This window comes from Phalacrocorax carbo, chromosome 3 (assembly GCF_963921805.1).
Source record: "Phalacrocorax carbo chromosome 3, bPhaCar2.1, whole genome shotgun sequence".
Taxonomy (NCBI): domain Eukaryota; kingdom Metazoa; phylum Chordata; class Aves; order Suliformes; family Phalacrocoracidae; genus Phalacrocorax; species Phalacrocorax carbo.
Window position 1 is genome coordinate 19,002,338 of NC_087515.1, and position 21,615 is coordinate 19,023,952.

General features: G+C 50.7%; 1 protein-coding gene and 1 long non-coding RNA gene across 2 annotated transcripts; one reads left to right on the forward strand and one right to left on the reverse strand.

Moving 5' to 3' along the window:
- Positions 1 to 641: 641 nt before the first annotated feature.
- On the reverse strand, positions 642 to 4,177 carry LOC135312815 (uncharacterized). The gene is made up of 3 exons (XR_010372433.1): positions 4,035 to 4,177; positions 3,430 to 3,507; positions 642 to 1,063 (listed from the first exon to the last, which is right to left on the reverse strand). It is a non-coding gene; the product is annotated as an uncharacterized LOC135312815 (long non-coding RNA).
- A 464-nt stretch (positions 4,178 to 4,641) lies between these two features.
- On the forward strand, positions 4,642 to 21,202 carry FOSL2 (FOS like 2, AP-1 transcription factor subunit). Its single transcript, XM_064446050.1, has 4 exons — positions 4,642 to 5,191; positions 11,099 to 11,353; positions 15,024 to 15,131; positions 16,550 to 21,202. The coding sequence occupies exons 1-4, from the start codon at positions 5,093 to 5,095 to the stop codon at positions 17,057 to 17,059; spliced, it is 972 nt and encodes a 323-aa protein (XP_064302120.1). The 5' UTR covers positions 4,642 to 5,092; the 3' UTR covers positions 17,060 to 21,202.
- The last annotated feature ends 413 nt before the right edge of the window (positions 21,203 to 21,615 follow it).

The following is a 21,615-nucleotide window of genomic DNA, read 5'->3' on the forward strand; positions in this document are numbered from 1 at the left end:
CTGCATCCCAGGCTCTTGGCATCACCCAACCCCAGTTCCAAAGAGGGAAGAGCATCACAGCATCTGGTTTTACCCTGGGCTTTTATTAGCATCAGGATTGGTAAAGAGTTAAACGATGTCACCTTGTCACCAGGCTGTGGTAAGAGTGGCAGGAGGATGAGTATCATTACCTTGAACAGGATGCATGACAGCGCTCACCCCACCAGGAGCCAGGAACGTGGGGCCAAGCCAGCAGCGCACTTGAACACAGGGACCATCTCACTGCAGTCGCCTGAGATCAACGGAGGGGAGTGACTCCCTGCCCTAAAGATACGGTGTGGTGCTGGAGTGGGGCCCTACGGCCACTGTGCATCCTCCTGAAAACAATGGGATTATCGGCAGGAGAGGGGGCTCCATGGTCCAACAGTACATGAGTAGGAAAAGCATTCTGCTTGGCAAAAGGTGTTTGCCGAACCATGTCCAGAAACCCTTTGAAGCAGAAAACCTCCCTTCTCCCTTGGATACACTGGAGTACTTAATAAATAACTGTAATTAAGTGTGAGGTGGTAGCTTAAGAGCTCGTTCCCAGAAGTTAACATCAAAACGCTTGCTCTTAGCACTTAGGGAGACAATATGAAAGCAGACTTCATGCACAGATGAAAGTACAGATGTCAGGAAGGACTGGAGAGCACTGGAAATGCATACGCTGCTTCTTCAGAGAGCTCAAGGAAAAGGTCTCAGGAAGCAACAGAGCTGTCACTTGTATAATAGAAGTCCTTTTTAATGAACAGTGACCAAGCCAGCGCCAATTTGGGGGAGCTGGGAGTGAGTTTTAAAACAGGAGATGAGGAATCATGTGGGGAGAAGAGGTGCATGTCCTTTCCTGGGCTGTCCCGCAGCTCCCCACACCACGGCCAGTGCTGAGCGGCCACAGTCCTGCCACCCACCTCTGGAGCTGCCCCCCAGCCCAGGGGATGCCCTGCCCCACAGCGGGGACAGCCACAGTAGGTCTCAGCTGTCCTTCACAGGTGACAGTGCACATTTAGGGGGAAATGATTACTGCAGGCTTCTTCACAGGAGATATCTAAAGGGTTGTTAAAAAAAAAAAAAGGGGTGAGGAGAAAGAGGAACGTTGCAATTCTACCCCTTGATCGCAAATCAGTGATTTTGCCCTTAGGCAGGTGGCACAACTACATGGCTGGTGCAGCCCAGCACCGCAGTGGAGGCTGGAGAAGGAGGTCCTAACTGCAGGCTCTGCCACGCGCTTGCCAAGGGCCAAGTCTAAGCTGCTGCCGAGCACCCTTACCCTCCGCTCCTGTAAAAACATGGTGAAAAGCATTCCCAGGTCTGGGTTTCAGTCTCCTAATTGCTCCCAAAATCCAGAAGCACAAGGAGCCAAGGTCTCATTTGCTTTACAATGATCCTCTCCTGCCCTGGAACCTGGGCTGGTCTTAATTTGTCTATGGTTCAGGCAAGAATGGACTAGGCAGACGTACATGTTATCTCTTGTTTTTTTGGAAGCTGGAACCTATTGCACAACGAAGCTCGGTCTGGATGCAGATTGAAAATGCATTTGTCTGGGGCACCACGAGCCAGGCTAGTCTGAGCTACTTTGATCCAAAAAAAAAAAGAAGAAAGTATTATGAAGGGCTGATAGGGAATGAGGAGTGTCCATGGGGCTGATTATTTTTGCCTCATGGGACATACCGAGCACTTCCGTGCGCATGAGCCTGTCTTAGCCAGAAGGGAGTTTGCACTCCCAGGCCAGAAGAAACTCTAGAGGAGTCAACGTAAATACATGGTAAAACTTCAGCATCGCATCTGGGAGCTGCGGGTCAGGCACTTGCGGAGGGCAAGGTGGTGCCCATCCAGCCGTGGAGGAAGTTCACTGCCTGACAGTAGCTGAGGGTTTGGCCTCAGGTGCGCTTCCAGCTTCCTACACCTCTTGCAGGGCTTTTAACTTGAGGATTTACAAGTGTCAACTAATTGCATCCACATTAACTGCAGCCGAATATTAAAACAGCACTTGAATGTCATTTCAAATGAGCTGTTCCCAGGCCAGGTCTCATGCAAATTCAGCAGGATGGGGGTACAGACGTGCCAAAATCACATTGGAATAATGTATGAAAACAATGCTTGAAACGTTTGCACTTCAGCAGAAACGTGAGAAGAGCAGGCATTTTAGATTTAACAATCTGCTGAAGAAAAATTATAGAAACAATTCCAGGAAGGGGGTTGAGAAACCCCCTCTCTCTTCCTCTCACAAAATGCCTCAACACTAATGCTCGAGCACACCCGTCTCTGCCCCTGCACCCCATTTCTGGCCGTCTCTTGCTCCCTGCACCAAATACTTTTGCATTCCTCACTACACAGTAGCATAGTTTCTACAAGCCCACCAGCCTGATTTAAAACATGACCAAAGCTGGGGCTGGAGGCCCCAGATGACAGCAGTGGTTCCCAATGCCTGGTAAACCCCAGGGGCCAGCAGCAGCCTCCACCTGAGGAGAGCTGGAGGCAGAGCCAAGGAAGGTGACCAGTCAAAACCCAACCCCTTTTGTTAAGTTTCTCTATAACAATGCCTGTTTTCCCCCTCTTTCTTCATCTCTTAACAACTGCAGCCCAATTCCTCTCACATCTTGAACTAATTCTCTTTCCAGCAGAAGGAAGCACGTGCAGATCATCTGCCTGACGTACAACCCAAGGGGAAAACCACGTCACAGCCTCACGTGCCTGATAAGGCACCTCTCCCCCTCCCCAGCCCCTTGCTCCTAACACAATGCAAGTTAGAAGCACGGGTTTAGTTTTACAGCCCTGTCCCCACCTCCCCCAAAGTCAGATGCTGCGGCTAATTCGGAGGGAGAATTTCAATTGCCTGGAAAATGAAGGTGCTGAAAACCAAACGGCATCAGCAGGAGTTTTAGTCCCAAATGCCTGGGTCAGTGCTAAAAAAGAGTCGGGTGCTGAAGGCACATCACTGATGGGCTGCTTCTTTTCAGAGTTCCCCGAAGGCTCTGGGATGGGGATGGGTGCTGCCTCTCCCTTCCCAAGGAGGACAGTGCAAATGGAGGAAAGCCTCAGATGAGCTCCTGTGGGAGAACACTTTGCCCGTGGGACAACTTAAATGGGATTCTATAGCTTGAACTTAGATGACTTCTCCTTCCCTACCACCAAAAAGGACATGCTCAGGGTTGGGTGAGTCCTCCGGGGGGATGAAAATGAGACATTTCGGGTCTAAAAGCAGCATTTTAGCAATCTGTAACCTGGCATCGTTGCTGTATTCACTGCGGGTCACCCAAGAGCGCACGTTCTCTGTGCGGATGGCTCTGCTCTGTTTCCGCCACCTTCCAGCCCGTGCCAGCCAGTGACATGGTAATGCCACAGCCACCTGAGGCGGGCTCTTACAGACCTTGCCCCAGGAGTTTCTACTGCAGGGAAGGCTAGGGCTGTTACCTGCTGTTCCCATGACTTACTCTGGCTTGGAGGCCTGGATTTGGCCCTGCAGCCAGCTCCCAGGAGGATGGAGGGGGTCTGCTGAAAAAATAAGTTTAAAAATGAAACTAAAAATTAAGGGGAAAAAAAAAAAAAGAAAAATAAGAGTAAATATAAAAAATAAAATTAAGAATAAAAATAAAATTAAAAGAATAAAATTTTTAAAAATAAAAATAAATAAGAAAAGAAAAATAAACGAGGAAAATAAAATTTAAAAGAGAAATGAAAGAAAAATAGAATTTAAAATTAATTTAAAATATAATAAAAATTAATGAAATAAAAAGAAGTTTAAAATATTTTTTAAAAGTAAAAATTAAAATTGGTTAGCTATTGTTTAGTTATAAAATCTAGCCGAGCCTAACACTTGTTTTGTCGATGCTGTGCAGAAACGGAGCAAGCACCGGGTCCCATCCGCCACCCTGCAGGGCGGGGGGCTGGATGGCTCCCCCCCGTATCAACCCCTCGCCGAGCCACCGCGGCGGGGAAAACCCCATCCGAGGCGCGAAATTTGCTCCCCGTTCCCCCAAAACCTCACCCCCACCCCCGCGCCCCACGCCGCGCCTCACCTTCCCAGGGTGCGCCTGTCCCTTTAAATCCCGGCGGCGGAGCCAGGGAATCCCTCTGGTAGCGCGTCATCCGCAGCAAGGAAACCCGCTGGCGTCGTGCGACGCAAATGACCATTTTTGGCAACGTGCGACAACGGACGGGACCAAACGGGGCGGGGGGAGGCGGGGTCTGACGGGAACACGCCGCCGCGACGCCCACGCCCGCCCACCCGCCCCGCCCGGACCCGCGTGGAACGCGGGTCCGGGCGGGGCGGGTGGGTGGGCGTGGGCGTCGCGGCGGGCGCGGCGGGGGCGGGCGCCGTCCCCATCTCCCCGTCCCTCCCCCCCGCGGCGAGAGCAGGTGGGAGGCTCCGTTCTGGCAAAGGTGGGGCCGGTGCTCCGCGGGTTTGACGTGTGCGGGTGCACATGGTGCGGGCGGATAATAAGCGAGTGGGACCGGGGCGATGCCATTGCTCTGAGTCACCGCGGGTGCGCGGAGCTCCCGCTCGTCCTACCGGGGAGCCGCGGGGTGTAAGACCCGGTTGAGTCACCCCAGCGCCGGGAAAAGGGGCGGCCGGTGGTGGTGGAGGAGGAGGTGGTTGGTGGTGGTGTTGGAGGGGGGGTAGAGGAAGAGGAGGGGGGGGGCGGAGGGCAACCGCTCCGCCTGCAGCCCCCGGGGCCGGGGCCGCTCCGCCGGCGGGACGAGTCTCGCCGGGCAGCGCGGAGAGAGGACATCGCCTGCGCCCGCCGCTCCGCTCCCGTCCCGTCCCGCCGGGGCTCCGCTGCCGCCCGACCCTCTTTTATAATTTTTTTTTTTTTTTCTTCCTCCCCATTTTTCTTTTTTGCTTTTCACCTTCCCCCCCCCACCACCCCCCCCTTCTCCCTCCTCCCAAGCCTTTTGGGTTTTTTGGTTTGCTTTGTTTTTTGTTTTTCCCTCGCCTCTCCGCGGCGAGCGTTGGGAGGCGAAAGGCGAGAGCCGAAGAGGTCGGGAGGGAGAAGGGGGCGGGGAGACGGCGAGGGAGCGGCGGGTGTCGGTGCGGGAAGGCGGGGACGCGGCTCCCCCAGTCCGACCTCGGACCATGTACCAGGACTACCCCGGGAACTTCGACACCTCCTCCAGAGGCAGCAGCGGCTCCCCAGGACATCCCGAGACCTACTCCAGCGGCGCAGCCCAGCAGGTAGGGCCGGGCTCTGCCCCTCTCCACCGGTCCCTTCCCGGGGGGGTTGCTGCCAGCGCTCCCGGCACGGGAGTTTCGCCGCCACGCCCGGGGAGCGGCGCTTCCTCCGCGGTGAAGGCGCGGGCGCCCGGCGGGGAGGCGCCGTCGGTTCCCGGGCGCGGGCTGTGCCCGCAGCAGCCGCTCTCCCTCCCTCCCTGCCCGACCCGGAGCGAGCGCCGCGACCCCTCCCCGCGGGACGCGGAGCGGAGTTCCTCTCCGGTGGGCTCCCGGAGGTGCCCACCCGGGTCCGGGGGTGTCGCGGGAGGCAGCGGCCTGCCCGGGGCGGGGAGGGAGGAAGCCGCCTCGCCGCCCCGGCCGCAGGTGGAGCGGGGCCCGCGGGTGTCGGTGGGGACCCGCCGCCGAGGCGGGCCGGGACCGGCTCGGAAATCCGAGGGGGTCCCTCCGGGGACCCCTGCTCCGAGGCCGGCAACGCGAATACGGGGGCGCATCTGACTTTTCCTCCTTCCTGCTTTTGTTCTCCTCGGGAGCGCCTCTGTCCCCGCGTTCGCCGCCCCGTCCCGGGCACCGGGGGCCGGCCGGGGCTCGCTGGCACCGGTTCGGGCGTCTTCCCTGGGACTTCGGGAGGCGCCGCCTGAGCCACTTCCCAAGCTCTGTTGCAGCCACCGTAAAACACGCAGGGCACGGCGCGCAGCGGGCTCTAGCTTTGTCAAGACCGTAAAGCGGTCGCCCCGCTTGTCACACTCACCCCCCCACCCCCCCCCACCCAAACTTTGGCTCCGTGGCGGTGACGTTCTCTCTGCCTCTCCCACCGCTGAGAGCCGGTGGCCGGCGGCGTGCCGCCCGCCCCTGCCCGCTGCCCGCCCGCTCCTTGGCTGTACCGACAGCTACAGCCTTGGCGAGGGCTCCTGCCCCGGCCGAGCTTCCCGGGGAGCCGCCGGAGCCCTCCCCGGCCACCGGCCGCCTTCCCCCGCAAACTCCGGCTGCCGGGCGGCACTTGAAGAATGGGAGATATTTCCTGTGGAAGCGGCGTGAACTCACGGACCTAAAAGTCTAGCCGGGTGGTTTGAGGCTTTGGTGGTTGCTTCCCCCCCCCTTTTTCATTTTCCTAGGAAAACATCTCGGAGTGGTTTATATGCCTACATCGACTGAATCCACCACTTCTGGGGAAGGCATTACACAATCGGGCCAGTTATACAAACCTGGGTTATTTCATAACTTGTTTACATCAGCTGGTCCAGCCTCACTTTTTTTTTTCCTTCGCTTTTTCAGAGTTAGTCTCCCCCCCCCCCCCGCCCCCCAATATTATTATTTCTTGTGTGGCTTGTATGAGCGAACTGGCAGCGTGAGCACATTGCTGTCTTCGCATCGAAAAGTCATAGGATCGTTTAAAAAAAAGAAAAGGAAAAAAAAAAAAAGTCCAGTCTTAAACTTTGCCAACCGTACCAGCCCGTGACATTCCTCACATTAAAGAAGTTTTACCAGAAATGACTCGCCGCCGCTCCCCGCCTGCTCCAAACGCATCTCGCTGGTGCCCTCTGCGGGCTGCGAGGTTTCCAGGGATTGTTGCTCGGCTCCGGCTTATTCCCGGTCTTACAGTAAATACCAGGACAAGGTGGGGGAGCGGGAAGGGGGGCTGAGAAGCTGGACGCGCCCGGCAGGCAGTAAATCCTTCGCTCTCCCTTTCCTCCTCCGGCCCAGCAGCTGCGCTCGATTCAAGCAATTGCTGCGGGAGGTTGTGAAACTCCGGCGCTTAATACTTGAGCTGTCGAGGTCCGACCGATATCTGGGTTTTCCCCTTTTTATTTTCTGGGGCTGCGCACCTTCCCCAGGCAGCCGGCGTGCGTGGCGCTCGGTACGGGGGCCAGAGCCCAGTCTCTAGGGTTGCTATCTTAAACGGGTCTTTGAGCAGGACGCTGGCTTAGCGAGCACAGAAATGTTTTCTTTGAGAACCTGGGAGATTTCTCAGGGCCTTGTGCGTCGTCTTTCGCTTGATCCTTACAGATGTTGTAGATTAGGATCAAATGTAAGTGTTGCCTTTACCCTAGCAGTCGGGCTGTTCTGATTCTGGTCCATGGAGATCTGCAGAGTTTTACTGCTACAGAAAATATGCATTGTAGAAATTTTTTCTTCAGTGAGTTGTTTTTTCTTTTTTCCCCAAAGCACGAAAAGATGCATCAGTCACATGTTTAAGTGGAAACTGTGTCTCTGAGCCAAAACTTTGATGCTTTTTAATTATTTTTCCCATACAACACAGCACTGGAACATTTTTCTTTTAAGTTGCGTGTCATGCTATTTTCCTAATCACTGACTTGCCATGTGGTAAACATAGACTTAATGGGAAGAGTTTCTGTACTTTTTCAGACCGACTTTCCCCTCAAATATCCCAGCACTGTGTCCAGTTTTCCTTCAAGGAGATGCTCAACATGGGAGAGCCATCGGGGCTGTACATTTATTAGAGGACATAACCTATACACCCTATATTTGATAACTGAGTGGTTGTTAAAGATTCTCTGCGTGGCTTTTTGGTGGTTTTGTTGTTGGGTTTGTTTTTTTCCACGGCCATTGTAACCATTTCTAGACCGGTTTCTGGTGCTGCTCAGCGCTTGCAGACACGGATTTAACTGAAGATCGCAAGGGGAGCAGAGATACAACGGAGTGTGGTATAGAAACTCCTCGTTAAGATCGAGAAGGGGACCAGGGAGCCGAAGCCTAAATGTTCCTGCGCTTCTAGGTTGTGACCTGCTAATGTAGCCTGTCCCTGCCTGTGGCAGGACTCGCTGGAGACTCCCTTGACTATGGATCAGGGAGGCTGCTTTCCAACCCTGTATTTTTAAGGCAGAGCAGAGACTGACCTCGGTCCTTGGCACTCTTAATAATAGGACTCTTTTTGTTTGCTGTTTAGCTGTTGGGTTTTTTTAATGATACCTTCCTCTCCGTGTTGCTTGGGTCAGGAGGCAAGTGGCGGCTTCGTGGTTGAGCGTGCGTAGCTCTGCAATCTGGCTATCGCCACATCTTTTCTCTAGCACTGTGTGAATTCCTTGTAGGTAAGGAGAACCGAGAGCTGGCAGAGTTGCCTCCAGGAGCCTCTCCTGGGTCAGGAGAGGAGAGCTGCTAGTGTCCTGGGCAAGGAAATGGCAGGAGGGGGTCTGGAAGAAGGAGAAATGGGGGGTGGGTGAGGGCAGGCGGTGCTGCCAGACTGGCAGCAGGATTGAAGCTCTCTGAGGGGAGGGAGGAACGAAGAGAGCAAACCTAGGGCTGCAGTTTGAGGAAAGGTCTGGAGCTCCAAACTGAGGAGGCCAGTACCCGAAGGGGCTGTGCTGGAGAGGTGGCAGGGCATTTGGGGGCCTGCCACTGAAACCAACAGTGTCCCAGAGGTCAGAGCTGCCTGCCATCTGGGGGCATGCAGGGTTTTGGCACGGCAAAGCCGATCCAGTGCAACGTCCTAGCAGGGTAAGTGAGGTATGTGGGGAAAGCCTGGCCAGTCAGGAAGCAATGCCTGTAAAACCCAGCAGTAGGCTGAGCACCCTGTACCTGAAGACTCAGCCTGTCACAGCAGTGTCTCTCTTAACTAGTTACCTGGGAAAGGTACTGCCTTTGGAAAATACAGAATACAGGTTTGGGGTAATTTTTTAAGGTAGTTTGAGGGATTAGAAAGGAAGCTGGTGACAGAGGTGGAGCATGGCACAGACTGGGACTGCAGTCCAACTGGTCTCCTCCCTGGTTCTGCAAGCAAGCACCGTGGAGCTGCAGAGGGATGGGTCTGAACTGAGCAGCTCCCTCTTGCTGTCCAGGAGATCTCCACTAGTGATACAGAAGGGTCCTAGGTCAAATGCAAGAGTGACTGCGAGTGGAGTAGTCACTTATTAATAACTCAGAGCCGGATCCTTGTGTCAGACACTTGTATCTTAGGTGGCTGATTTGGTGGTGGATCTGACTCTACTTCTGATGGGAATTTTTAGCAGGTCGTTGGGTGGCACTGCTGCAAAGGTCATTTTGTCTGGAATGCAAATGGTGTCTTTGAATAGCAAAGCACCAAAATATCTCTAAACAGCCATAGCTTTTTAGTGTCCCCGCAAAAAAGACAGGACTCTTCTCTGCTTTTTGGGTACAGAAGGGATAGTGACACAGCTGGGCAAAGGTCATGGTAGAAGCCACTTGTGGAGCTGGAAGCGGAACTTGTGTCCCCTGAGCACCTGTGGCTTAACTAGTCTTGACCTTCCTCCCTTCTGCAAGGTTATGATCCCTTTGTTATGGTGTTATGGTTGTGGAGGCACCAAGGCGTCCTCTCCTGTGCCATCTGGTCACAGCCTACACTGGGCAGAGCAGAGGAGGGGCTTTGCTCCTGTAAATTCCTCTGTAGTGTTTGCAGCTCTGGCCCTCTAGTTAACCGGGAGAGGTCACAAAGACGGCATGCACTCTGAAATGTGGGGTATGCTGAGGCTGTGCTGGACTTGAGCTCCAGGTAAATCTCAGGTTCTGGTGCGGCTTTTGCCAAGGTCTCAGTGCAGGTGTCATCCTGGATGTGTAACTCCCCCACCCGCATAACTCGATTCTCCTTCTTTCTCTCGTCCTTTCTTGCTAGATTTTGAGCTGTCCAAGCTGTACGTTGACATTTGTCGGTATTCAGACTGGATCTTCTGGTCTCCAGGCATTGGCAGCTGAACTTATCATGGCTAATATGGGCCCAAAATGCTGTAGCTATCAGAATGTGAAGTACTGTTTGCAGCAGCCTTGGTTTAACAAAGCACTTAAGGTGCTTGATTAGGCACACCCTGAAAAGGAAATCTGTGTTGAAGTGCTGTCCCTTACCTGGGATGCTAAGCTGAGCTGAGGTCGGGTTGATGCAAGGGCTCTTGCTTCTCTGGAAAGCTAGTTTGTTGACCCAAGAACGTACATGTTTCATGGGATCATTTCATGGCTTACGAATGGGTGGTAGTGGCGGCTACTGGTTCTACAAGACCTGTCCCTTGCATGGGGGTTGCTGAAGCAAAGCGTGTTTGTCTGTAAAACAGAGTCTCACCATTGAAAGCCTCCTGAAGGAGCTCAGCATAGACAAAAGCATTCTTTCTCTCCTGCTTCCCCCTCCGGGGACAAGCAATTGTTTTCCTTGCAGTTTAGTGCCAGCATATTATCCAGATGGATTTACCTCTGTCTGAAACAAGGTGTACATGTATTTTGGAGATCATTACCTGCTGCCTTGGTTTTAATGCTGCCTTGTTTTGTCTAGACAGTGCAGAGAGCTGCAGGGAACTTGTCCGATCTGAATCCTAAGACCTATTTTATAGGCTGCTATTAAAATACATATCCTTGCACGTAACCGTCCTGGGGCCGGATTGCTCGCCCTGTGTGTGCGGCGAGCGCGGAACCACTGAACAAGAAGCAAGCTGCTGTTCTTGCCCTACCAAACCCTATATGGGCCAAGTCCAAATTTCAGGGGAATCCTTTGGTAGAAGAAGGCTTTGCTCTGCTTGGTAACGGCAATTCAGAACTGAAGTTTCTCTTCCTTTTCTTTGGACTGGCAGAGAAGTGTTTTTCTAGAAACTCCTTAATTCCCCTTTTGCTCCACACCGGAAGGAGCGGTGGGCACAGGACGCTGCGCAGGAAGGGAGGCTGGCATAGGGGATGATGGGGACATGTGGGGGGAATGAGGAAGGGGGCTAGGAGAGAGCAGGGCTGACCCAGAAGGGAAGCGTCTGAGCCCAGTGACTTCCCTGGGGCACTGTGGCGGGTGGGGGCAGCCTAGGATGCTGCAGAGGCACAGGCAGTTGGTGCCTTTGCTTCAGGTGCTGCTTTGATCCTCACTGGTCCCGATTCTGAGGGCCTAGCTGGTTTCTGAGTAACCACTTATGTTCTGCTTTCATTGATGGTTTCTTCTCTCCCCCTTTTCTCCCCTGTCTTTCCTCCTAGAAATTTCGAGTAGATATGCCAGGATCAGGCAGTGCTTTTATCCCTACGATCAACGCCATCACAACTAGCCAAGACCTGCAGTGGATGGTCCAACCCACCGTCATCACCTCCATGTCAAGCCCTTACTCTCGCTCACACCCCTACAGCCATCCGCTGCCCCCGCTGTCTTCAGTGGCCGGACACACAGCCCTTCAGCGACCTGGTGTGATCAAAACCATTGGGACCACAGTGGGCCGGAGACGAAGAGATGAGCAGGTAACCATGGTGGTGAGAGTGGCTTGGGGTGCCTCAGAAACAGGCATACAGAGATCCATTCCCACCCCCCACCTGCCTTCTCTTGGGATCTCCTGACGCCATGGGGAAGCGTTGAGGTCTGTCCCCTACACTGTACAGGTGCTGGGGTTTCTCAGGGGGATGTAGGGTGTAAGCTGGAGGGTGATTTTACTGCTGCTTCCTCATTGTACAGCGATTCTTACCCAATCTCCATCAAACGCTTCACACTACTGGGCCGCATTGTGGCTCGGTTTCAAAAGCAGGTGAAACTCTGAAGTTGAGTCTTGGGTTTCAGTTTGAGTGTCTCTGCAGCTCCAGGCAGAAGGAAACCTCTGAGCAAGCAGAGGAGCTTTTACATAGGTCCTTTACAAAACTGACATCCAAATTACATCAGCTGGTGCTTATATGCTCTGTGGCAGATAGTGCTGCTGCTGTCTCACTTTTGGGTGATACCACCAGTACCAGTCAGCATCATGCAGGGAGGAGCAGCTTCCCTAGAGCACCGCAGCTCTAGTAGCAAGAGCCTTCTGGATGCCTGGGGTCTAAATCCACTTTCCCCCTACAAACATGCAGTCTCTTGATGGCTTTATAGCAGTGAGGTTGGGATCCCATAAGCAGGGATGTTTCTGCTCCCAACCCAGTGGCATTTTCGTAGCCAGGATGGGGTGGCTTGTGCCACTGCTGCCCCATGCTCAGCCTCCTGATGGGATTAGTGAGCCAGGACCCTGGATCATGTGCTGGGGCAGGTCAGTGGACTTAGATGCAGGTGCCTCATTTTCTAGAAATCCTTTCAGCCCTGTGAATCTCTTCTCAGTAAGAAGCAGCCTTTTCCAGGGCTGGCTGGTGAATAGCTATCCACAGTGCTAGGCTGATTTCTTTAAAAAAAAAAAAAAAAAGAAAAGAAAAAAGGAAATCTGAATAATCTAGATCTCCCCGAATTGTTCCCAAGCAGCAGTTGTGTGGGTTGCTGCAGAGCAGTGTAACGAGACACTGCGCACCCTCAGTACACCAGCACACGCTATTACATGAGGTCTGTTTCTAATAAGACTCACCAGCCCTACTTTTACTTCCACGTCATCTGTTTTGATTCACAGGCTGGTTTTTTTATGTGGAGTCGCTCTCTGGTTTAGACCAGAGAGGCAGGGAAGGGGTTAAAGTCACTTTTCCATAGTGAGCTGCACCTCTGTGCAGGCAGCCAGTGAGGGTACTCTGAGGACCCGCTTTTGGGAGGAAGGATGGGGCAGCCATGGTGGTTCGGGTATGTGCCAGCCCTTTCCACCAGCCAGAGTTACCTACTGGTTCCCCACATGCAGGGCTGGTGTCCAAAACCAGGAAACCTCTCACGAGAACTGGGGGAATAATTAGCAACAACTAATTTGTTTGACAAATGCTGCCTCTGTGTTCACAAATTGGCCGTGAAGAGATCACCATATTCTCCGCTTTATTTGTTGTTCGGAGTTATTTGCTGAAGGATTCCTGCCAAGCAATTCCTGGCCTGTGGCTTGTTTGCAAGCCGTTCATTGTGGGTCATTCAAAGCCAAGTCCTTTTGATTAGACACGTGCTAAGGCAGTACCCGGGCGCTTTACCGTGGCACTTTGGCTCAGGTTTCCGCTGTTGGTGCTTTGAACACCGCATCGGAGTGCCTTTTTGGAAAACATTGTGTAACGCGTTATGAAAAGAGCCTGTTTTCATGAACGCTTCTGCCAGCAAATGCACGTATTGGGCTTGGACAGGCTACAGATAACACGTACAGCAGGGGCACGAAGAGTGCCAAATCCAACTGCTTTCAAACAAATCCAGCAACTGCTGACAGAATATTCCTTTTTAGACCCGTATAATGTTACATGTGTCCAGATTAGGGGCTTCAGCCCTGTCTATGAGATTTTTGCAAAGCATAGTCTCTGAGACAGATAATTTTAAAATGATGGAGGGCTCTTGGAGGAGAAATTTCAGTCCCAACATGTTTCAGTAAGGTCTCTGCTTCTAAAGCATGAAAGGACTCCTGAAAACTGCATGCAGAGGCCCCAAATCAGCATAGAATTTGTGTGCATGTTTAACACTTTGCCATACTGCAGATACTTGTGTGCAAATACATTCTTACCCTGCACACATACGGGCTGGAAAGTCAGCTGTAGTGGGGAGAGCAGTGCCTGCAGGGCCTTCTTACTGGGGGGGGTGTGCCAAAACCCTACCAGCTGCTGCCCAGCAGGGTGGAGGTACCTCTCACACCAAGATGGAGCGCTGTGATCTGCTGATGGAAAAGCTTTCAGGCCCAAAACCTGTGTCCTGAACTCCTAGAAGTGCTCGTGTTGCTCGATGTGCATCCGGGAGCTCACGCTGCATGCAGGTGAAATTGCAAGCATGGACCGGATTCCCCCCCCAAAAAAAGCGGAACTGAGTGAGGGGAATGCCCAGTGGCTGAAGTAAACTCCCCGAAACTGCAAAGATCAAAATTAAGGAAATAAAGCAAACCAAAACAAACCAGAATGAGGTTAGACTAAAACTAACACTAAAAAGAAAAGACAGTAAAAGGGTGGATGTCTCATTTGTGATTTTTGACAGCCCCTGAAGATATTAAAACTGAAAGCTTTTTATAAAAATGTTTTTCTTTCCATTCTCCGCTGGCACTACGTGAGAACTGACACGTGCTTTGCAGGGTGTTCCTTTCACTTTTGTTTGCAGTCGCTGGGCCAAAGGCCCCACAGCACATGCCGGCCCAGCGAGGCTGAAATGCAGGGCATGAGGTTGGTCCGCAGCAGAGGGTGCCTGGCCAAGTGCGTGCTGTGAATCCCCATGGCCATCTATTTGCAGCAGCTCCTGCATGCCATGTGCTGCAGCTGTAAGTCAGGCCATGCTGGCCCTCTCCATGTGCTGCTGTACCGGCTCTCTGGCCATGGCAGTGGTGTGAGACTATCTGCCACTGCTGGGATTTGTAAAATCTTGTCTCAAACCCCAAAAGTTAGGCCTGACTTGACCAGATCTTGTGGGCTCCTGCTCACTTCCTCTAGTTTTGCAAGAGTGTTGTTTGATGGGTTTCTATGGAATGGCTCCTGATTTACATCAGTAAGGATGTCAGCTGGCCTCAGGAAGCCCTTCATATCACTGGAGCCTTGCCTGCTGATGCAAGAAGCGCAGTTGTTATCTCACTGAGTGCTCGAAAATGTGAGGTCAGATTTTTGGGTGGTATAAATCATTGTTGCTTCACGGACTTCATGGGAGCTCTGCTGATCTCCCTGTCTCCCCATCCCTGACCTTCAAGCTAACAACTATTTTTGTGTGGGAAGGAGCAGATAGTTTCTTTCAAGAAAAAGGCACTTACAACATAGTGCTCTGGTTTTGCTTAATGTACCACCCAAGTTGTGAAACAATCAGAGCATCTTTTATCTGTTTGGCCTTGGTGCAGATTCACTGTCCTCTTACACAATCTTCCCCCTGCTCCCCGCTCAGTCTTCTCCTCACCCTTCTGCTAAGACCTGGTGCAGGCAGAGATACTGTGCACTTTCATCTTCTGCTGACATCAGTGAAGAGGGGGAGTGCTCAGCATCCTGCTGGATCAGGCCTTTTTTCTTTGCGTTGCGGTTAAATCCTCACAAACTTCAAGGAATGTCTTGCTCAGATCTGATTGTGGGTTTTCTTGGCACTTGCCCACAGCTGTCGCCTGAGGAAGAAGAGAAGCGAAGGATCCGGAGAGAGAGGAACAAGCTGGCAGCTGCTAAGTGTCGTAACAGGCGTCGAGAGCTAACAGAGAAACTCCAGGCGGTACGTGCTCTGCATACATTTCTCCTTCTGTGTTGCCCACCCTTTGGACCAGTTTGAAGGGCATTGCTCTCCCTCCACTAGCGTGTTTGAGGAAGATGCTACAAAATGCATGCTGCTTTCCACTTCCAAGGGTGCCTGGTGGCTTTGCTCCTACATCGGTGGTGGTGAGGGCTCAGGCCTGGAGCTCAGGAGCCTAAACTTCCCTTACTGACTGCCCAAAATGTCCTAGGAGCTCTCCTCCCTTCTAGCTTCCCAACCAGCACCAGTCTCTCTACCACTGGTCTCCCTCTGTAAGCCGAAATAAAGATGCTGTGCACCTCAGAGGCAGGCTTTAAGGATAAAAGCACTGAAGATGGTACGATCATCCAAAAGCAGTAGAAAATGAGGCAGATGTTATAGGTACTTATCAAAGCCACATCCTTTAGGCTAATCTCTCTTTGGCAGGGGTAACTGATTTCTTGCACAAAGAAAGCACTGCAGACACATGGTCTGGTGCCACGGGGCAAATAACTAGTGAAGCTGGAGAAGGTAGCGATGAGTGCAAGGACTGTGGGGTGGGCTGGCTGAAGAGGAGATAAGGATGAGTTGTGTTGAAAGAGGCTGGAGAGAAGGCTTCAGCACTTCTGCTCAAGAACCAGCCTGGGGCTGGTCATATTCCATGATCTTATTAACAAGTGCAGCAGTGAAAGCACACCAGTGAAATGTACTGCTGACTCAATTTCGGGAGGCATTCTCAGTGTAGGGGAGGCAGGACATCCTATAGGAAGAATTTAAGGATTGTCATGACTAAAGTAATAGAACTGAAAGGAGTGCAAAGTGGGAGGTCATATCCTGAAGGACTGAGGGTGAGTACTTCTGTGAAATGGTGAGCTCCTCATGTAGGAGGGTACTAATTGCTCACAGATTGACTATGACCCATCAGTGTGATGTGACCCTGGGAAAGGTAAATTTATTAATCCAAGGATTCATCAAGGGATGATCCAGTGGAGAAGAAAGTGTTAGTCCTTGCTGTATACTACCTCTGTCTAAGAAGTGAAAAGAACGTGACTTACCTGACACAAAAAGTGATGGGGAGGAGATCTGAGTCTCTGCCAAAGTGTCAGGCAGACAGCAAGGGAGAAGTTATTCAACTCACAGGTCAAGACAGAGTGGTAGAAGCTGGCAGTAAGAAAATTAAGCTGAGCTCATGAGAAGGTCGTTTATAACCCTTACGTTGGTGAAGTTTGGGAATAGCCTGCTGGTAGACACATGAAACACAAGATGCTCAGCTGGCAATGACCTGGTGCCTGCTTGGCTCATGAAGAGTCTGGGGTATATCTGCCCATACCTGATGGGAACTGGACTTAATGGCCATGTTCCAGGTGAGCAGCAGTGCCAGAACCTCTGATACTTACTTATTTTGTCCTTTTTGTCTGCAGGAAACTGAAGTGCTGGAGGAGGAGAAGTCAGTGCTGCAAAAGGAGATTGCTGAGCTCCAGAAGGAGAAAGAGAAGCTGGAGTTTATGCTGGTGGCTCACAGCCCTGTGTGTAAAATCAGCCCTGAGGAACGTCGGAGCCCACCATCCAGCAGCCTCCAGAGCGTTCGGACTGGAGCAAGCGGAGCGGTGGTGGTGAAGCAAGAGCCTGTGGAGGAGGAGATCCCATCTTCCTCTTTGGTCCTTGACAAAGCCCAGAGGTCTGTCATTAAGCCTATCAGCATTGCTGGAGGTTTTTATGGGGAGGAGGCACTCAACACTCCCATCGTGGTGACCTCAACACCAGCCATCACTCCAGGCTCCTCCAACTTGGTGTTCACCTACCCCAACGTGTTGGATCAGGAGTCTCCTCTCTCCCCATCCGAGTCTTGCTCCAAAGCTCACCGGAGGAGCAGCAGCAGCGGTGACCAGTCCTCGGATTCCTTGAACTCTCCTACTTTGCTGGCGTTGTAATCCCCCTGCGGGCCCCCATTTTGCCAATGTGTTACATCCCCCCCCCAGCACCATGGGGGGAGCCCCCCTCCATGGGATTAGAGACAGGCACAGGATCGTTCAAGCACAAGGGCAGCAAGAACAAGGATGGGGAAGTGCTGCAGCTCCAGGAATGAGAGTGAGGACCAATGCCAGCTCCCTGGAGGCAGGAAACGGCAAGGGTGGGACTGACGCGCCGGGACTGTTTGGACAGGGTGATGTCCCCACTGTAGGGACTGCCTATGGAAACCTCTCCACGGCTGTAGTGGACTTGGGGAACACTCCTGGCCAGGACTGAAGGCGAGCTGCAGACAGTTGCTAGTCGTCCCTTTGTGAATTGATCTGATCAGTTGTGCTCTGTGCTTAGATCATTCTGGTTAGCTGATCTTACAACTTCTCTCTTCCATGCCCCACCCCCCCCCACCCCCCCCGCTTATCATTTCCAATGTTGTCATCCCATGACATTTCATCCAGTTGCTCTGAACTCTAAAGGCTTGTTAGGATCTTTCCTCTCGGGACAGGCTGTGGGAAACATGGTAGGGTTGCCGAGGCAGGAGGGCGATGGCTGGGAGGTCTGGCGAGGGGGTCAGGACCAAGAGGAGCCTGAAGGCTCAGCAGCAAGAGCAGAGCTCAACTCTGTCCTAGGGCACAGACACAGCAGAGACAGCAGGAGGCTCATGCAGAAACCTTTCTTTTTTAAAAATGTAGATATATTTATCACCTTGGGCTCCTCAAAAAAAAAAAAAAAGTTAGCATCTCAGGGCCAAAGTAGCATCGGAAGAGCTGCTGGTCTGGTGCTTAGCAGTGTCTTTGGCAGGGTTTTACCCCGGTTCAGAGGATATAAAATCTGCTGCTTGTTGTTTACTTTTCCTGGGCTGCCTGCTGTCTAGGGAGTATTGCATCTTCTTCCCCATCAGGTCGCCTGACTCAGAGGCTGATCTCTTCCTGTTAATAAATCCTCCCCTCCCCTTGGCAATATTTGCAGAACATGCTACCAAAAAAGAGGTGGCACCACGTGCCTATAAATCTAGGATGGAGATTGGCAGCAGATAAGAGGGTGAAACTAGCTGGCTGTACCCTTGCTGACTTTTTCATTGTTGGGAAACAAAGCAGCATGCATCCACCAGTTGATATTAGCAGGTGATTGCTCAGAGATTCCCAATTTCTGATGTTGGAGGGAAGACAGTGGTCCAACCTCCAGCATGGCACAGGCCACAGGGCACTCCTGACCAGGCAGGAATGGCATGGTTGAAGTTGTGACCTGGTTGATAACCAGAGATAATCAGAAGCTCTGTTCTAGTTCATTCACGATTATTTGTACCTTGGTCTTTGGCCTCTGTGTTTTTTTTTTTGGTTTTTTTTTTTTTTTTTTTTTGCATTGTGATAGATCTGGTTTTGTTGGGGTTGATTGGCCTGAAGACAAAAAACAAATCAGGGGGCTCTTCCCCCAGCCCTGGGTCCTCGTCTTCTCCAACCTCTGGGCTTGGCTGCTACTACTAAGTGCTCACAGAGGGCACAAGCTCTCCAGCACTGATGTTCACTACTGAAAACAGTAATGTGTGTAATCTATTCCTGCTTGGAGCCAAGCTCAATTCCTTTTGATGTCAAGGCACTGACAAACCATGACCATGTGCACATAGGATTGCCCAGCTTGCCAGCTAAGCTGCTTAGGGGCTAGGTCTTTGGTCCTGCCTGTTGAAGCTGTGGTGGCAGCTATTTATTTTGGTGTGAGATTTTCTTGTTCTTTTATAATATATATTTTTTTAATCAACTAAAACCAGGGTATTTCTTGGTCAGGCTGGACCTGGAGAAATGCAATATGCAATTATAGGGCCAGCCCTGTGAGATGCTAAACTGCATCCCCACCAACTCCGCTGGGAATCAATAGGGTTCAGTCTTGTGGAATCAGACCTTTACTCAGTAGGGCTGGCTTCCCTCAAACCCTGGCCACTGCCCATTCCTTGAATCATTTCAAAGGGACACTACTTTGGCTCTAAAGGTAGGCTTTGCTTTTTTATTACTACTATTATTTTTAAACCCAGGTATTTACCAAACCTGCCAGAAATATATGAGTGACCTTTCTGCTTTGTAAAGCTGATTGCAATTCAGACTTTATTGCTTAAACACTTCCATTGTTATACTGGTGCTAGAGTTATCAAAACAACAAAGCTTCCTTTTTAGCAAAATAGACCTTAAAGTTCCCATAGTTAGCACAGAGGATCCTGTTTTCATAGGGCTTTATGTAGATGACATCACTTCAGGTGAAATTGCTGCTTCTCTAACTGTCTCCATTTGCCAGATACTTGTTTGGGCGAGTCTGGATTGAGAATCTAAAACTGTTCAATAAAATGTCTCTGCATGTCATTTCCACCCATTTTTGGGCAGAATGCAACATTGACAAGTGGTGAATCCTAAAGTGATGCAGCTACTTTTGAGGCCAGCTGACCAGGATCGCTGTCTCCCAGATTAGGAGCATTTCTACTAGGAGTTTCAGGAAGTCAGATGCCTCCTCAAACCTGAGTAAGCCTAACTCCAAGTGGAACAACAGAAAACCACCTTTGCTTTTGCCCATTGAATTGTTGCCAAAAGGAGCTGCATCTGGCCCTTGCCCAGTGCCTGCTGCCTCGTCATTGACCTTCTCAGAGACAGGAGAGGATGGTCCCTTTCCTGTCCTGTGATACTGATGGGAGCGATGTGAAACTGTCCAGAAAAGAGGGTTATTTTCTACTATCGGGAAAAATCCCCAAATACCTTGTGCCTGCCCATTTTTGTCCCTCAAACCTCTCAGAGGATGTCTGTGTTGGGATCACTGGTCTCTTGCCTTCTGTATTTTGTGGATCAGCCTTACTTTTGTTTAGTTTCTGGCAGACAGGTACAACAGCTCTGCTGCTGTTTTGGTCTGGCCCTGCATTCTTCTTTTCAGATTTACTGGTGTGCTTTTTGGGAGTTGACTGTCTTCCCCATCCCCAAAATGGTGTTTTCCACTAATACCTTCCCTGCCAGTTCCTAAATGTAGTGTCTCCATGTAATGGGGATGCAGGAGCCGTTCCAACTAGTGTCTGACCAAGAGTTGTGAAAGTCAATAGAAAAAGGCCCAGGGAATTTCAGCTGGTCAACCCCCTAGTGACTGGCCCAACAAAGCCTCTAATAATACCTTAAATTAATCAATGCCCAACTGGGAGGAGCACTAGCAGCTGCATTGAAGGAAACATTCAGCTTCTAGGTGATGTTTGCCATTCCAGTTTTGCCTTGTTCCTCCTTTCCCCTTCCCAGTTGTGGCATTGCCTTCATCCATTCCTTTCTTGTAGGTGTGGAGACTGGGTAAGTCTCGAACTGCTTGTGGTGTGATGGGATTTGGGACCAACATGCTGGGGACAGTAGCTCTCTGTTGTGTTTTTATAATTATTATTTAAGTGATCTATTTAGTTCATCTGAACCTTTAATTTTGCTGCTTACTGTATGTAGGATCCACCTGGCCTTCATCCTAAATGAAAAGAAAAAACAAAATTAAAACAAACCTACGACACACCCCCCTTCCTCCCTGGTATCTTATTATTTATTGGCAGGCAGACGCCTTGTGCCTGCTCCAGCAGATCTGCCCGCCATTAATTTAACATTCTCCCAAATCACATTCCTGGTGTTTGGTGGTTGCTTCTTTTTTTTTCTTTTGGGGTTTTTTTTTTTTCTTTGTAAAACAGACTTCTGAAATGTAAGAAACCTTATTATGACACTCACAAGTTCATTTTCATTAGGAAGGCCAAGTCAAGCATTTTAAGAGGTGGGGGGAACAATCTACATTTTATTTCTTATTTATTTATCATGTTTACATCTTTTTTTCCTGTTCAAGACTTGGATATAATAAAGAAAGCATTAAAAATACTCCAATCTTCTTCTTTTTTTTAGGTTAATAATTTTTTTTCTTCTTTAAGTAAAAGTTTCTGGGTTTTGTTGTTGTCTGTATAAAATGTAAAAAGAGATATGTTTCTAAAGATGCATTATCATTCCTCTGTGAACAGTAGGTGGAGTTGAGGACAATTCTCAGAATACAAGATAATAATAAAATCCCATCCTGTTTTACTTAATTGTTCCCCTCCTATCCTGTATGATTAAAGGGTTATTCCACTTTCTTGTTTGTGGTTACTTGATATTAAAACCATATTAAAATGTGTAGAAAATAGGTATCCAATTGTTTTTGCTCAGTGAGAGGATAAACTGTTGTATATATCTTGATATACTGTGTAGTTCGAAGTAACATCAATAAGGGATAGTGCATCTTTATTAGAGCGATAAGTTACTAGTGTCACTAAAGTCTACTTTAAGAACCTCAGATACAGAAGGGGCCTGATTCTGATTCTACTCTCCTGGGGGTAAATTGAAAACATCAGTAGCATTTTGCTGCTGCAAAACAGGTGTTGGAGGTGGAATGAAGCCTCAGTGAGTAATAGGCAACCATGAGGATTATTGAAGGTTTGGGGGCACCATTATCTTTTTTTTTTTCCCCTCAAAAGTTTTAGATCATGGTTTTTCTTCTTTTTGTC

Excerpts from the sequence above, each read along its gene's own strand:
- FOSL2 (XM_064446050.1), top strand. The coding sequence starts at position 5,093 with ATGTACCAGGACTACCCCGGGAACTTCGACACCTCCTCCAGAGGCAGC. Across the intron at positions 11,354-15,023 it reads GGAGACGAAGAGATGAGCAG|CTGTCGCCTGAGGAAGAAGA; the intron begins GTAACCATGGTG and ends ACTTGCCCACAG. Across the intron at positions 15,132-16,549 it reads TAACAGAGAAACTCCAGGCG|GAAACTGAAGTGCTGGAGGA; the intron begins GTACGTGCTCTG and ends TTTTGTCTGCAG.